The 16359-nt window shown below is 60.3% G+C and overlaps 1 protein-coding gene across 6 annotated transcripts in view; it reads left to right on the top strand.

Annotated features, from left to right (window-relative positions):
* SLC12A7 (solute carrier family 12 member 7) overlaps positions 1 to 16359 on the top strand; it is an 80364-nt gene that overhangs the window by 52729 nt on the left and 11276 nt on the right. For all 6 annotated transcript variants that reach the window (XM_008161821.3, XM_054715243.1, XM_054715242.1 and 3 more), the window contains 13 exons: positions 2939 to 3085; positions 4420 to 4474; positions 6251 to 6381; positions 6680 to 6921; positions 7715 to 7926; positions 9226 to 9393; positions 10983 to 11081; positions 11678 to 11735; positions 12307 to 12481; positions 13977 to 14095; positions 14528 to 14626; positions 15171 to 15290; positions 16167 to 16271. In XM_008161821.3, the coding sequence (XP_008160043.3) occupies positions 2939 to 3085; positions 4420 to 4474; positions 6251 to 6381; positions 6680 to 6921; positions 7715 to 7926; positions 9226 to 9393; positions 10983 to 11081; positions 11678 to 11735; positions 12307 to 12481; positions 13977 to 14095; positions 14528 to 14626; positions 15171 to 15290; positions 16167 to 16271 (1730 nt within the window). The remainder of the gene's footprint in view (positions 1 to 2938; positions 3086 to 4419; positions 4475 to 6250; positions 6382 to 6679; positions 6922 to 7714; positions 7927 to 9225; positions 9394 to 10982; positions 11082 to 11677; positions 11736 to 12306; positions 12482 to 13976; positions 14096 to 14527; positions 14627 to 15170; positions 15291 to 16166; positions 16272 to 16359) is intronic.

The raw sequence follows: 16359 nt of genomic DNA, 5'->3' as shown, positions 1-16359 counted from the left end.
ACAGTGCTGAGCTGGGACAGAGTGGGAGGGGGCTCGACAGCTGCCTTTCTGCCCATCTCTTCCCCACCCCAGTGTCCCCCTGCCCATTGGGCCCGTGCTGGGGTGGAGGTGCCGGGAGCCAGTGTCCACACGGCCTCGCTCCCTCCCCCTCCAAGTGCCTCTCTGTGCCTGTGTCTGGCCTGACCTTGGTCCCCTTGGGCTCCAAGCCAAGGCCTCTTCTCTCCGCCCTCGGACTGTAAACCCAGCAGGATTAACACGGGTTCCTGACACTCGAGGGCATTGGCTCCTTGTGTTCCAGAAGAACCGCTCGTTCAGGATGGAAGTAGTAGGCGGGGGACATGGGACATGAGGCGTGGCCTCTGTGTCCAGCCCTGTTGACCTTCCTAGGCACAGGGCAGTGGCCTCTGCAGCAGAGGTGTGTCTGGGTGCACCTTTCCTGGTCCCCCTGCCATGATTTTCCTGGCTCCTTGGGAGCCTGTGGCCACCTTGGCTGTTCATGGAGCCACTCCCCTCCCCCAAGGCAAGGGACAGGGGACACTGACCCCAGGTGATGCTATGTGGAAGGTTATAGCTTCGGATGAATGCTCTGGGCACTGCCTGTGGCTTCACTGCAGGAGCCCAGCTGTCCGAGCACACGGCACACGTCTGTCCCTCTGTCTGCTGGAGCTGGTGTTTCAGGGAGCCGTCCATCTGCTCAGGGAAGCGCGCTTTCCGCAGAGACCTGGGTCTGAATGTTGCTGTAACCCTCAGCCTCAGTGTGTGGCACCACCTGGGCCTCCGCCTGTGCTGCAGCGCCTTTTAGGCCGCGTGGCGCAGCCTTGGGGTCGCAGATGTCCTCCTGGCACAGACAGAAATGCAGCCACACCCCTGGTGAAGGTTTGGTTGAGATGTGATCTCAGTGTTCAGCCTGGTGAATCTGAACAAGTCCGTGGTTTGCACCTACTGCCAGGTCGGGATCTAGAACAGGATTGGGTTTCAGTCACAGGAGGGACGGCCACCCCGTGACCCTCAGCAGGACTGTGCAGCCAGGTGGGCAGGTTTCAGTTGGGATGAATCTAGTCGTCCTGCTTAGGACTGAGTGTAGGTCCCCGGGGAAGGGAGGTGGGGGCTGCCCCTTATTGTCCCTCTGACCAACCTGACACAGGAGCTTGTTCCCAGAGATGGGTGTGTGTTCCCCCAAGGCTTCATCTCCAGGGCCTCGGAGCCGGTTGGGTGATCCTTCAAAGCTGCCTTTTATGAGAGAACTGAAGGCCGCTGTGCCCTTCCAGGGTGACTCAGGACCATGTCAGCCGCTGGGCACAGAACTGGCTCCGGGCGGGCGGGGCCCACGTGAGGCCCGGAGTCCCAGCGGCTCTGGCTGCAGGGTTTGCTTGGCCTCCTGTGGTGGTTTATTGATCTCTTCATATGTTCACTGAGATTATAAAATAGAAGCCAGCAGTTTGTCCAGGACGGTTGTCACTGCATTTCCATTCTCACTTTTATACAATTGAAATGCTCCCACTCTGTGTGTAAGACGCATAAATCCTTTTATTTACACAAAAAGCACAGTTATCCCGTGGGTGGGCGGCTTGGGAGGGGTGCACTGGAGCTCAAGCCAGATGTTAAAGGAGCTGCCTGAGTCCGGACGCAGAATGAGTCTGTCAGGCTTTCGGACCCTGGCGCCCACTCCGCGGCTGCTCTCAGCTCATCCTCCCCAGCGCCCTAGCATCTGGGAGCTCTGTGGGCTGCCTGCACTTAGTGGCAGGTGTTCCTGTCTGTCAGCAGCTCCATTTTCACCCGAGGAGCCCATCTGCTTTCTTTAATGGGGGGTCAGCCCCCTCTCCTTGGGCGTTTGCCCTCCAGCCACCTCCCTGGGGCTGGGCTGTGTCCGGGGGCGGCAGCCCCTCTCTGAGCTGCCACATGAGCTGGGCTGTGTCCTTGTTTTCCACCAGCCTTGTCATTCACAGGAAAGCTTATCAAGTATTTTGTGTGGGTTTTTTTTAAATTCAGGATATTTTCTCCATGAAACAACATCTTGTCTTTGCACCCAGATGTCCCGAAATCCCAAGTGTGCTGCCCAACTGTGTGGTCACACTGGCTGTCACCCTAGGTCACAGACCGGGAGGGCCTTATCTGTCCTCTGTGGTGGGTGTAGGGCTGGCCGGCAGGCTCCTGGCCATGTCGCCACCCTGTTCTCTGGTCCGGTCTGCAAATCCCATAGTCTTTCCAGGATCAGAGCAGACATTTCCGCCAGGCCCCTCCCAGCACTGTCCGTCCCGCAGTTACCTGTGTCCAGCAGCACCCCTGCCCTGTTTCCGTATCTGCAGTGGTGGACGTGGGGGAAGGAGTGTGCCCAGGCAGCCAGTTCTCTGAACTCGCGATGGTGCCCCCAGATCTCTTCCTCCATGTGGGTTGAGTCATTGCTGATGTCTGCCTGGAGTTAGGGTCCTTGCGCTTTCTGTGGTTTTAGGGAGCATGACCGTCTCATCCTCCGTGGCCCTCACTTCTCCTCATATTGTGGTCTCCTGAGGGTCTGGAACCCAGAGCTGCAGTCGTGATACACAGAGCCTGGAGTCTTCTGCTCCCATCTTTTCCCAAACTTCCCCACCATCCTGCCATTCCCCTCACAGAGGAGGGAGGCCAGCCGGCTGCTCCCTGCTCTGCTCCCTGGCGATGATGTGGTTCTGGTCTCTCTCAGAAGACCACCCTGCTCCCAGGCAGCCAGGGTTCTGCTCTGGAATCTCTTGGAGCTTCCATTCATTCTGGGGTGTGGTTCCCCTCAACCATTTTCCCAGGTCCAGGCAGCTGAAGCTTTCCGCCCTCGCCGGTTCCTTTCCTTGTCCTCCTGTTCCTGGGACCTCTGTCTGGGGCCTGAGGGTGTAGCCGGGGCTCCCAGAGGAGGGGTCCCCGGGGAAGGCGCTGAGGTTGGCCTCCCCAGAACCGCTGTTCTCTCTCTCAGAACCCAGGCATGGGCACCTTCATCGGAGTCTACCTGCCCTGTCTGCAGAACATCCTCGGCGTGATCCTCTTCCTGCGCCTGACGTGGATTGTGGGCGTGGCCGGCGTCCTGGAGTCCTTCCTCATCGTGTTCATGTGCTGCACCTGCGTGAGTGGCCGAGGCTGTTTCTGGGTTTGGGGTAGTGGCAGCTGGACTCCAGGGACCTGACCATGTGGACAGATGTGGGCTCTCCCTGGTCCACTGCTCTCTCTCTAAGGTTGACCACGTGGATTCTGTCCCTGGGCCTCACCAGTGCCGGTGTGATCACTGGGTGTGGCCTGGGGGCTGTGACCAGGCTGTCCAACAGCCCAGGGAGTCTTACTTAGTTGCACCTGCAGAAATACAGGGGCAACCGAGGGTTTTCACCAGGCACTGTCACCACGCCCAGGAGTCCTGCACTTTGACCCGGTCCCCTTCCAGTTGGACTGTCTGCACATGTTCAGGGACCCCGTTTATAGGAAGGGACACATGCTTGGTAACTTGCTGAGCCCTGACCCCAGCATGTGAGACCTGCCACTTGGCCTCCGCACCTGTGTCCCTGTCTGTTAGGGACACAGTCTCTTCTGCGTTAACCTCTGGATGCTCCTCAGTGCCTCCTCCCGGCCCCGAGTTTTCCTACTTCCTTTATCGTTAGGAGGGTGATTAAGCTGTTGTGTTACCCTGTGTCACCTGGAGACGGCTGTCTAAAGAATTCAAACCATGCAGATGAGTGGGTGTCCGCGGGCCCCTCTCAGGCCACTTTCCCTGCTGCCCTGGGCTTCCCAGAGCTGTGGTGTGGTCACCTAAACCAGCGGCCGCCAACCTTTTGGACTCATGGACCACCAGTGGTCTGCAGACCACTGGTTAGCGACCGCTGACCTAAACAGCCTCACTGCATTCTCCCTGGGTCACAACATGTTTTTTTATGTTTAAGAGTCGGAAAGTGTCTGGAGTAGTGCCAGGCACACACAGAAAGGGATACAAAGCAGGATAGTGGGGTGGGGCCTTGCTCAGGTGGCAGACACGGCCCAGCAGGAACCAGGGCACAGTGGTCACCGGGGCCTTCGCTTTCCAGGCTGTTCCTGCTGGTCCTTAGGTTCTAAAATAGTTACTCCCCAACCCATGGGTGTGGCTGCTTCCTGAGCAGGTGGGCACCTTATACCCCATGGGGGGTGGGCACCCAGGTAGAAGCTGGCCCTTCAGAGCTGGACGGGGTCCTGAGTCAAGTGTTTTCTGGGCAACCTGTGGGAGCTCAGTTTGGGAGATCAGTGGGAGCGAACGCGGGGTTGGGGCTGCAGTCCTGTCTGAAGCTCTGCCTGCTGGTTCCTCAGCAGCCCTTTGGTGGTCACACTGGGAGCAGGCAGCTGGGCCTGCTGGGCTCTGGCCCAGGCCTGCTGCTGGGCTCTCATCGCTGGGCGGCCCTCGGAAGTGCTCTTCTAAAAGGGTCACCTGTCTTTTTGCAGACGATGCTGACGGCCATCTCCATGAGTGCGATTGCCACCAATGGCGTGGTCCCAGGTGAGGGGGTGCTGGAGGCTGGGTTGTCTGAAACGAAGCCTGCCTTTTGTGAGTAGGAACTGAGCGGAGCCCTGCCTGGGCTCTGTGCATGCTCCACTTTCATTTTGGCGATGACCTTGACATGAGCCCTTCACCCAAGGCAGAAGGTGAGGCAGGAAGTGGGGCTCGGTCCCAAAAGGCCTAGTGTGGACATGTCCTTACCACCTGGAGGTTGCTGCTGGTCATTCATGTCTGAGCACAGAGATCTCCATGTCTAGAGGGGTTGGGTGGGTAGGAGAGGTACGTCCTCAGCCTGGCCAGGCCCTTCCAGAAGCTCTGTCGGCAGTGACCTTGCCTGTGGGCAGTGATGCTCACACAGCTCTTGCCTCTCACCTGCACGAGGACTCTCGAGGCATAGTGCCCCTGGTGTCCCGGGGCCTCTTCCCCTGTCTCCCCTGAGGGCATGGGCTTTGCTAAGACTAGGGTAGGGGCCTGTTATACGGCTGGTCCCCCAGCGCCTTCCGGAGTGCTCAGAGGCTGCTGTGCAATTGGGATTCTCTTCAGAGTGGGAACCATCAACACCCCCAAGATTTTTTCTTGTCAAACATGCCTTTGCTGTCTGGACAAGAGGCTGGCGTTTTATGATCAGCTGAATCCCTTTGATTTTGAAGTTTAATCCCCACAAACCATCATTCTCTTTTTAAACCAACAAAACTGAAGTGCCCCAGGCTTTGTTTGTTGCCTCTGACGCTGTCTGACCAAGGGGTTGGAAAAGGGAGGGGCTGCCTGGGTGATGGGGGCTGGGGGCGGGAGGGCGGGGCTCTGGTCTGCAGGGTTCACTGGTGTTTGAGCCCTGAAATCATGACTGTTTGTTTTCCCCCTTTTGACAGTGTAGCTCCCATCCCTCGGAGGCAGTGCCCACAGGGCAGTGAGCTCAGCAGGTGGGCCGGTGCTGCGCCCGGTTTGTGCCTGAGGCTGTGTGGTCTCTCAGGAGCAAAGGTGCAGGCACAGATGCCTCTAGTGTATTTGGCACCTGGATTCAAGGAACTGAAACGGTGCCCCCTTGTGCCCCTGCAGCTTGTGCAGCCTGTGTGTATAAGTGAGGTCCAGCATGTTTTGCACCCCAAGTCCTTGAATAGCGGCCCCTCCCCCAGAACTTCCCAGGCCTCACAAGGAGCAGCAGCCGTGGAGAGGCCATCATCCCACTGGCCATCCTCCTGCTGGCCGTCCTCCCTGGCCATGGAGCGTGAGCCCCTATGGGCTTACCGGCTGGACACGGGGACCAGTCTCCCTTCGCTTGACGTCCAGCTGGGAGGCGGCACCGACTCTCAGTGCTGAGGAGGAGGTGTGACCCGCTCTCGTGGAGAGATGATTCTAGTGGCAGATTGGCTTTTAGGTTTGCTTTTCAGAGAGAAGGGCATGCCCTGAGGAGTCCTTCAGGCTCTCCAGAGTCACCCATGGTCTCCTGGTCGTGTCTGAGGGTGGACTCGCTGTCCGACGGAATGGCCAGGGACCGATCTGTGGGGCATGGGTGTCAGCTGCGTGCTGGGGGTGACACAGAAGTGAAGCTGAAGCAGCCCTGGGTTCTCGGGCCTTTTGGGGCAGAAGTTAAGAGGATGCAAGTGTTGGTTTTACATCAGAATGTGCAGACTTACGGGCTCTGCCCCCTGCTTGTGGCTGTTTTCCCCCAGGACCTGTTTGGTCACAACTGCCAGAGCCGCTGTCTGTTCCGTGAAGTCCACATTCACGGTACGCGATGTGTCCTTAACCCCATTTCCTGTTTGGCGTTTTTTGCAGCTGGTGGCTCGTATTACATGATATCCCGGTCCCTGGGCCCGGAGTTCGGGGGGGCCGTGGGCCTCTGCTTCTATCTGGGCACGACCTTCGCAGGGGCCATGTATATTTTGGGGACCATTGAGATTTTCCTGGTAAGTGCTTTGTTTTGGGCTGGTTCCCCTTGCCTGGCACCGACCCCCAAGGGCAGAGCTTCTGGCAGGCCTTTCTTCTCAGCTTTTGTTCCTTATGTACCCGAGGGTCCCTTGTAGATGCATTCTGGGGGTGTGGGGGCCCTCAGGGAAGGAGGGAGCCCAGCGCTAAGCCCCCCCCCCCCCCAGAGAAGGGCCCTTCAGAAGGTCGTGTCTGGCCCCGTCCCTCTCCCCATGTGGCCATCCTTCCTCTAGGCAGGGATGGATAGGCAGCCCTTCTTGACCTGCCGTGTCCCCACAGACCTACATCTCCCCTGGCGCATCCATCATCCACGCCCAGTCGCCGGAGGGCGAGGCCGTGGCCATGCTGCACAACATGCGAGTGTACGGGACGTGCACCCTGGTCCTCATGGCCATGGTGGTCTTCGTCGGCGTCAAGTACGTCAACAAGCTGGCCCTGGTGTTCCTGGCCTGCGTGGTGCTGTCCATCCTCGCCATCTACGCCGGCGTCATCAAGACCGCCTTCGACCCGCCGGACATCCCGTGAGTCCCAGCCTCCCTGTCCTCGGTCCTCAGCTTGGGCCAGGTCTGTAAGGACACAGTGTTTCCTGGTTTGTAATTGGTTTGTGATTGATGGCGTGACGGCGGGGCCCGAGGTGGTGGGACCGTGTGTCTGGCAGTCTTACCTTCTTCCCCCGGCATCAGGGATGGGCAGTCAGGCTGCTTTTGGAGCCAGCCACCTGCAAGGCCAGGACGGGAGGTCTGGCGAAGGCCCAGGGGCGTATCGGTTGGCTGGCGTCCCCGAGGACGGTCAGGCAAACTCATCTCCTCCTGGTTGGGGCCTGCTCCCCTGGTCCTCATGAAAACCCTCAAGTGGGTTCTCCCCTTGTCCCCCTTTTGAATGAGGACACTGCGTCACAAGGAAGTGGCCCTAGGTCACAGAGCGAGTGAGCGAGCTGGTGGTAACGGCTGGTGCTCAGGCATCAGGTTGCCCACTGGCCTGGGTAGGGGCGGCTGGGAGGGGGCTGGCACCCAACCCCTTCCTGGCCCCTGCACTTTGCTGTCTCCATGTGGAGGGAGCCACCTGGGTGGGAATAGTCCCATTCACTCCAGGACAGACCATCCCTCAGCCCCACGCTGCGTGAAAGCTGGACTCCTGCTTAAACGCTGATTTCCAGCAGCTCATGCCACTGTTCCCATCGTGCTAAACGGAGAGTGTCAGCAGCTACTAGCAGGCCCCCCCCCACCCCCCCTAACCTCCACCGTCACTGAAGAAAGTGGTGGGAGTCATTTCGCAGGTCCTGCACGTCCCCTCATGCCCCCGCTCCCGCTCCAGGGTCTGTCTGCTCGGGAACCGCACGTTATCGAGACGCAACTTCGACGTCTGTGCCAAAGTCCTCACCACCAACAACGGCACGGTGACCACCGCGCTCTGGGGCCTCTTCTGCAACAACTCCATGCCCAGCGCCATCTGCGACGAGTACTTTGCCCAGAACAACCTCACGGAGATTCAGGGAATCCCCGGCGTGGCCAGCGGCGTCTTCCTGGGTGAGTGCCCAGTGGATCTCGGTGAGGCCGAGTTGTTCAAAGCCCGGTCCCTGGGAGCCCGAGCGGCTGCCCGGTCCCTGGTTGTGCCACCCCTTCCTCGATGCTGATCTGCCAGGGCCTCTGCTTGGCCTGCTTCTCCCAGGCCGTAGATGCAGCCGCTTGTGGAGGCCAACGGGTCAGGGGCTCCAGTGGATCCTTTTGCTTTAGGATTTCAGAGCAGCTCTGTTAATAAGGGGAGTAATTAACCAGTGGGGACTGGTTTTTCCTGTCTCTTGAGTTCTTCTGTGATGAGAAATTGGCTGCCCCCCCCCCCCCCGCCACACACACACACACACACACACACACACACACACACACCAGGAGAGAGGCCTGACTTTGTATGGAAGAGGAAGTAGAATAATCCTGGGGCCGTGATCACTGGGTCCCTAGCTGTCCGTCCCGCGGTAGATGGATATCACGGGTCCCTCTGAAGCTGTGATGACATTGGGTGTTGGGGTGAGGCGGGGGCTATACTGCGCTGAGATGGGTCAGGGCTGCACACGCCCACACATCCCTCAGCCTGGGATCCTGATGCTCAGAGGCCCCTGGCTAGTGGCCCAGCCCCGACTTCTGGGTTCTGGCAGAGCAAGACCCTTGGGGGGGGGGGCAGCGTTCACAGGTCACACAGGAAGGTAGTGGTGGAGACAGGGTGCCCTGCTCTGAGGGAGCAGGGATAGGTGGAAGGTGGGAGAGAGACATAGAGATGACCTAGGGGGTTGGGGGTGTCTGTGGGAGGACGGGATCCATGTTGGGGGGAGAGGGCCCTGAGGGGGTGGGCTCTGCAACAGGGGACCCTTCAGGGGGTTATGGAGGAAAAGGGGGTCTGTATGGAGAGCGGCCCTACAGGCTATAGCCCAGCCAGCTGGGATCTGCCCAGGGGCGCATTTGCACAAGTAGGAGGTGGGTCCAAGGTGGCACCTCAATTGTATGTGGGGCTGGGGCCATCGCTGCCCCTGAGGGGTCCTTTATCAGTGAGGCGACCTGTGTGAGGGGATTGCTGACCCTCCACTTGGAGACCTCCCCCCAGAGCCTAAGGCAATGTATCAGAGACACGCTTGTCGAAGTGAAATCTTCTGCAAATGTGTCTGTAGGACCGAAATCTTTCATTCAGTGACTAGTGAACAGCCCTCAGAGGTCAGTTTCTGAGTTTGATGCCCGGTGTGAAGTTTGAGCATGCCAGGCGCATCTGCTGGGCCTCCGGATGGCGGGAGCCCTGGTGGAAGGTTCCACAGTCCTGTGACCCATCCTTTCCCCCCACAGATAACCTGTGGAGTGTGTACACGGACAAAGGCGTGTTTGTGGAGAAGCAGGGCACGCCCTCGGTACCGGTGCCAGAGGAGAGCAGAAGCAGCAAGCTGCCCTACGTGCTCACCGACATCATGACCTATTTCACCATGCTGGTCGGCATCTACTTTCCCTCCGTGACCGGTGAGGCCGCGGGCACTCCAGCGGGCCAGGCCGGCTCTTCCCTCAGCTCTAACGTAGCCAACCCTGTCCCCCTCCCCGCCCCGTTTTCTTTCCTGTTTGGCTCAAGAAAGGAGTTGCAGTCTGCTCCCCGTCTGTTCTGAGTGGGGAGCGCAGGAAGCCGGGTGGTTTCAGGCAGCTTTGTCCCGCGCTCTCCTGAGTGGCCAGGGTTATTAGCAGTAACTTTGTGACGCGGCGTGGCTTTGCTGAGACACCCGGTGCGCGATTAGGCGGCGCCTAGGAGTGAGCACGGAGAGCTGTTAGTGGCCAGCGCTGCAGCCATCCTGGTCCTTACAAGAGTCAGATGGCCTCTGGGAGGGCCCTCAGTGTGTGAAAGTCCCTCATCTTGCCGACATAGACATGTACATATGCACATGTGTGTGCACACACACAGGTTCACACACACACTGCTCCTGGAGACCACCTCCCACCAGGACACCCCTCATCCTGACTCCCACAGAGCAGAAGCCTGACACACCTGTAGCTGCGGTGTGTCTGTCCCTCTGGTCCCTGTCCAGGTCGGCTCCTGGCCCCCACTGCAAGCCTGTCTGCACTCTGGGAGGCTGGCCTGCCAGGGGCCGCTCCCCTGCTCCTCTGTACTTCATCTCAGCTTACTAACCAGGGGGTTTATAGGCAGGGGTGCTTCTTTTTAGTCTCCCCTTAAAGGTGGGGTTATGGACTCACTTTGGTGAGTGGTGGGGAGTGGATCTGGCCCCTGGGGGTCTTTGTCCTGTCTCCACCCCCAACAATCTGTCAGTATAGGACGTGTTCTGGGATGGCAGCAGATCTGGTGGGTGGAGAGCGTGGGAACATCCTCTGTGGATGCAGGTGTTCCCCGAGCCTGGTGGCACCTGTCCGTGGGCTCTGCACCAGCACACCCACCCAGCACTGCCTTTCTAAGCTCGTTGTCACATAGGTCACACCTAGAATACGCTCATGAGGCGCTCAACAAACCTGCCAGCGGCTGGCGTTTCTTTGAGCCCAGTTGGAGTCATTTTACTCTGTACCAAAGGGAGGGAGGGAGCCTCGAGGGCGTAGGCAGTGCCACACCCCCGTTCGGAGTAGCAGGACTGCACCCGAGTGGAGTCAGTGTGAGGAGGCCTCGAGTTACTGTAGGGTCACCTTCTTATAGTGCTTGATTCAGACCTGGCTCCGTGAGGACTTCAGCATTTAGCATCATTGTCCTGGGAGTTTCTGACCGAGCCACCTGGATTTACCCAGTCTAAGAGGGAAGAGAGATCGGAGCCTGGTGCACCCGGAGGTTGCCTCTGGCTCTGGTGTCAACGGCAAGTGTCTGGGTTGAGCCCTGCTCTGGTCTCGACTGTGACGTAGTTCATGGTGGGATTCGCTGTCCCCGTGGAGAGTGTGGGGGACACTCGGAGCCTTTCCCAGGTGCCCGCAGCAGCCGTCCCACAGCCACACAGTGATGGGCTGTGCTCTTTGAGGCCTGGCCTGGGGACAGCGGCCCCATGCAGGTGTGGTCTTCCGCTCACGTCTCTGCAGCTGAGGCCCCGGCTGCGTCCATCCTGACAGATGCCTGTCTGTCTCTGCAGGCATCATGGCGGGCTCGAACCGATCTGGGGACCTCAGGGACGCCCAGAAGTCGATCCCCACAGGGACCATCCTGGCCATTGTGACCACATCTTTCATTTGTATCCTTAAAGGGGTAAAGGTGTGGGGGGCGCAGGCGCAGGCACTGTCCGTCACGCCCCCCGCAGCTCGCTGCTGTGCCATCCACAGCTTGGGTGAGCCGCTCTGGTTCAGGCGAGTTCTGATCACATCCATCCCTTAGAGAGGGACCTTAGGGGCTGATGTGACACGAGAACATAAAACACGACACCTGGCACCACCTCCCGTCGGTTACGGAATGTGATGCTGTGTGTAAACTACAGACAGTTAACCACGTTACCACATGCCGTGTACCACAGATGTTGGTAACACGGATCTGCGTGTGTATCACGTAATGGTCACACACACGTGCTCTAGTCAGTTTTACCCACGGTGTCACGGAGGTGCCAGTGCAGCCTTTCCTCTCACCGCAGTGGTCACACGCAGGCCTGCCCGTCCTCCCTGACCTGAGGCCCCGTCCCGTGGAGCCAGAGCTCAGCAGTGAGGAAGGTGCCCGAGGGCCACAGGGACAGGGCAGTGCCCGAGTGGGTGGGCGGGCACAGGGTGCTCCAGGCCCGTCTGCGGCCAGGGCCCTGCTGCCAGCGCGTGGCGCCCACTGCTTCCTTGACGTGAGCCACAGACCTCTCCTGCATCATGCTTTTCGGGGCCTGCATCGAAGGCGTGATCTTGCGAGATAAGTATGTTGGTTTTTATTGGCAATTTCTGGGGACAGAGTCGGTTTTCTTGAGTGACTTTAGCTTTGAAACGGAGATCACTCCGGACTTCACACTTCTCGTGTAGAGCAATAGGCCCCCGTGGTCCCTTTGTTGAAGTTCTGTTTGGTCTGATGTGTCCATCCTGCTCCTGCTGGGAGACCCCAGAGTCACCTCAGACCTGACAGAGCTGGGGGTGCAGGGGATCCTGGGAGAGGCTTGGGGAACCCCGTTGGCCCCACCACCACTCAGTGGAAGAGCGGCCAGTGCCCCAGGCTGTTGCCCATGAACCTGCTTTCTGGTAGCTGTGTGTCCATCCGCCCCTCAGGTGTGAGGGCTGCAGGTCCCTGACAGGCCGTGCCGCTGTCTGTCACTTGCAGGAGTGACAGTGGCCTCATAGACCCTGGATGGGCCGGCCATGGCTTCCTGGGGGCCCTCGGGGAGCAGGGCCCGTGCGTTTACTTGGGGGGAGTGCCGTTGTGCCCACTCAGCAGCTGGGAAAACGTTTCATCTTCAGCTCATGTTTTCAACATGCACCCCGCCGCCCCTCCCACAGGTTCGGGGAGGCCCTGCAGGGGAACCTGGTCATCGGCATGCTGGCCTGGCCGTCGCCCTGGGTCATCGTCATCGGCTCCTTCTTCTCCACCTGCGGCGCCGGCCTGCAGAGCCTGACGGGGGCACCGCGCCTGCTGCAGGCCATCGCCCGAGACGGCATCGTCCCCTTCCTCCAGGTGAGCGGCTGCCCGCAGGTTTGGGGCTCCCTTCCGAGAGCGGGACCCCGGGAAGGAACATGTCTGGAGGGTCCCGTCCCCGAGGTTCTGCCCCAGAGCACAGTCTCTACGGTTAAAGGTGGTGGGAAGGGCCCCTGTCCCCACCTCCAGCCGGCAGCCCCCCCCACAGACGGTCACTGGGCTGAGGGCACGGGTGCGGGGACAGAGACAGCCCCTCACCGCCCTGGGCTGGCAGAGCGGTTCACAGGCGTGGCCGTGGGACCTCCTCTTCCCAGGGGGCTGGCATGTGTCCCGTGGGACTTTGCGCCCAGGACTGCCCCCCTGTGACGACGAGGGCCATGGAGTCCGGAGCCCCTGCTTCCTCCCGTTGGGGCTGACGTGGGGGAGGAACATGGGGCCTCTGGGAGGAACGTGGGGCCGTTGATGTGTTAGTGCCCTGGTGCCACATGACAAGGGCCGCACACACGGGGCTTAGACAGCACAGGCTCAGCCTCTCCCGGGCTGGAGGCCAGAGTCCAAGGTCAGGGTGTCTCCGGCTTCCTCCTGAGGCCTCTCCTTGGGGTGCAGATGGCCTCTTCTCCCTTAGTGCTCACATGGCCACCCCTGTGTGTGTCTGTTCTCTTCGTACAATGACCCCAGTCAGGTTGGATCAGGGTCCAGCCCAGTGACCTCAACTCCAAACATGGTCTTGTCCTGAGGTGCTGGTGCATTTTGGGGACACACCGACCTTCATATTTATCGAGCATCTGAGGCTAGCGTGTCGCTGTGGCCCAGCGTCTGCCGTTCTCACGTAGTTTCCTGAAACCAATCCTAGCAGACTCGGGTTTCTTCCCCTTTCACGGCTTCCGTCTGTCCGCTCAGGAGAGACAAGGTCGTGGAGGGTGCACTGCCGGCCCGGGGACCGTGCTGGACCGTCGGGAGGTGGCCCCGGTGTTGGGGAGCCCCCACATTGGACCCCCCACCCCAAGGCTTGGCTGGTGGGGCTGCTCCCCTGGGTCTGCGTTTCGTGTTTTGTTCTGTCTCGGCCGTGTGCTCAGTTTCCCTTCCCAGAATCCTGGGCAGCGGGCAGTGTGTGGGAAGAGCTTCTCAGGCCTGGTGTCTGAGCATGGAGCAGACCTTCTGGAAGGTTCTGCCGCCCACATGGCTGTGGGTGAAGGTCCAGGTGCCTTGCAGGGAGGTCCTTGCAGAATTCTTTCCCCTGAGGCTGGGCTTAGGATCCCTGGAGACCCCCAACCGACATACGGGGTGTTGCCCTGTACCCTGGCAGCCCCCTGCCAGGGCCCTGGGTCTGACGGCACACAGCTGCTGGCTGCCTCACCCGTTCTGGGTGTCAGGTTTTCTTCCCGGGCCCCGGGGTAGGGTGCAGGTGCGTCATGGAAATCCACTTCTCCGTATGTTGAATCTCTGAGGTCCTGTGGGTTGGACCAGCCGACTCCAGGCGTTGCTCCTGCGGCCATCGGCCCTGGCCCCAGCCCACGTGCCCTTCTCCCTGCAGGTGTTCGGCCATGGGAAGGCCAACGGGGAGCCCACCTGGGCCCTGCTGCTCACGGCCCTCATCTGTGAGATCGGCATCCTCATCGCTTCCCTGGACAGTGTGGCCCCCATCCTCTCCATGTGAGCTGAGCACGGGCACGGCAAGGGCAGATGGGGACCAGGCGTGAGGATGTGGTCACCACTGTGGCCACTGCGTGAGGCCCTGTTCTCAGGGCTGGCCTCCCGCTCAGGGGACCACAGACAGGGATGGGCCCAGGGGCCCAGGTGATTATGGTGTGGGAAGTGATGTGGATGAGAGGGGGCCAGGGAGGCCCGAAAGAGGGACAGTGATGTGGACGAGGGGGATAGGGAGACACCCCCCCCCCACTGGAAGAACAGTGATATGGACAAGGGGGACAGGGAGACCCCCCCACTCCCCTGCACTGGAAGAGGAGTGATGTGGACGAGGGCCTCACGGGAGGTGGTGGGCAGGGACTCCCGCAGGACAGAGCAGATGCTGGGACCACCGTGGGACCTGGCTCAGCTCCTCTGATGCTGCTTCTTGGACCCCAGGTTCTTCCTCATGTGCTACATGTTTGTGAACCTGGCATGTGCTGTGCAGACCCTACTGCGCACCCCCAATTGGCGCCCACGCTTCAGATACTACCACTGGTAAGACTGCTACCTGTAAGGCTACGCTGGGGGTGGGGTGCACAGTGCGTCTGCCAGGCCAGCTGCTGCGGGGCCCGGAGGCTGCGGGGCCCTGGTTGTCCTTCGTGGAAGCCCCCAGCCAGGCTGGTGAGGACGGCGTGCCTGTGTTTGTCACCTGGGACGCCCACTGTGGGCAGCCCTTGTGTTCATGTGGGACCCAGGCCGCTGGGTCTTGTGTTCCCTGGGTGTCAGGTGCTGGGTTTCGTGCCCAGCGGGGTGCAGAGAGCCTTGGGGAGCAGAGTGGGCGTTCAGCACAGTTGAAGAGCCAGGGCTTCGACAGGTGTTGTCAGGCCGTTCCAGCCCTCAGAGCCAACTGAGGATGGAGGCATCCCTCCTGTTTTTTTTTAGGAGTAACTAAAAGAAAGGTTTTCACTAAGGGACCAGTCCTGTTTTTGAGGCAGCGGCTCAGATGCTAGTTTGGGGCATGGGACAGGGTCGGGGTCCGGGCCGGGGCATGGACTCTGGTCCCCACTTGCGGCCATTGGATGACCACATCCTCCCCCAGGACGCTGTCCTTCCTGGGCATGAGCCTGTGCCTGGCACTGATGTTCATCTGCTCCTGGTACTATGCCCTGTTCGCCATGCTCATCGCCGGCTGTATCTACAAGTACATCGAGTACCGAGGGTGAGCTCTGCGGGCCGCACGGCCGCCGCGGTCACAGGGTCCCTGCCAAGCGGGGCGTGTTCTCAGAGGGGGGGCAGGGGCGCTGGACCGGAGGGGGCAGAGGGACGTGGGCAGGATCTCCGCTGCAGCCATCGTCCTTTCGGTGGACAGGTGGAGAGCTGCCACGTCTGCTGTTGTCAACTGATTCCAAGTTTGTGAGACACAACATGAGGTTTATCTGTGTCTATATATAAGTGCCATATTTTAGCGTGCTTTTTGGAAACAAAAATCCATGGGATGGCAGCACTGATGTGTGACAGGTTTCAACATTTCCAGAGACCACACTCAAAAAAAAAAAAAAAAAAGCCGTGGGCAACAATAGTGCCCATAGGTTACCTGCATCTCAGAGCCTGTGGTTCCTCACTGGGGCGGTTCCCCAGCCGCCCTGGTCCCTGCGGGGTGGGGTGGGGCCTCTGAGGTGGGGCCTCTCAGGGAGGTGGGCCCTCCGGCCAGGGGACAGGTGGACGGGCTGCCAGAAGCTCCGTCCCAGCTCCAGTGGTTGGGAAGGAGGGTCTGTCTGAGGCTCATGCGGTGAAGCCCAGTCTTTTGGAGCCAGCTCTGCCCAGGTCACTGCCTGCCCATCAGCCCCCACCACACCTTCTCCTGCAGTTCCCCCAGCTGGCCCATCTGAGGTCCCATACAGGTGCCAGGGTCACCTCCCCCACCCCTTCCAGCCAGGGTGCCCCTCCCCATGTCCTGCCCCTCCCGCTCTCGGCCTGCCTGCTAGCCCCTCCTCCGGCACAGACGTGCAGAGAGACCTAAGGCAGCTTTCTGGGCGGCTGCGCTGCGGGCACCTGAGTGTGCTGTGGGGCCTCACTGCCGCCCCTTCCTCCGCAGGGCCGAGAAGGAGTGGGGCGATGGCATCAGGGGGCTGTCGCTCAACGCTGCCCGCTACGCCCTGCTGCGTGTGGAGCACGGCACCCTCCACACCAAGAACTGGCGGTGAGTGCCGGCGGCCCTGCCCTCTGATCCCACGGAGCACTTGTTCCTAGCGTCAGACTTAGAAACCGGTCCTCCTCTTGTCAGGGAA

The sequence above is a fragment of the Eptesicus fuscus genome, chromosome 4, assembly GCF_027574615.1.
Source record: "Eptesicus fuscus isolate TK198812 chromosome 4, DD_ASM_mEF_20220401, whole genome shotgun sequence".
NCBI lineage: Eukaryota > Metazoa > Chordata > Mammalia > Chiroptera > Vespertilionidae > Eptesicus > Eptesicus fuscus.
Note: the sequence above shows the minus strand (reverse complement) of the source record. Positions and strands in the feature narration are given on the sequence as shown.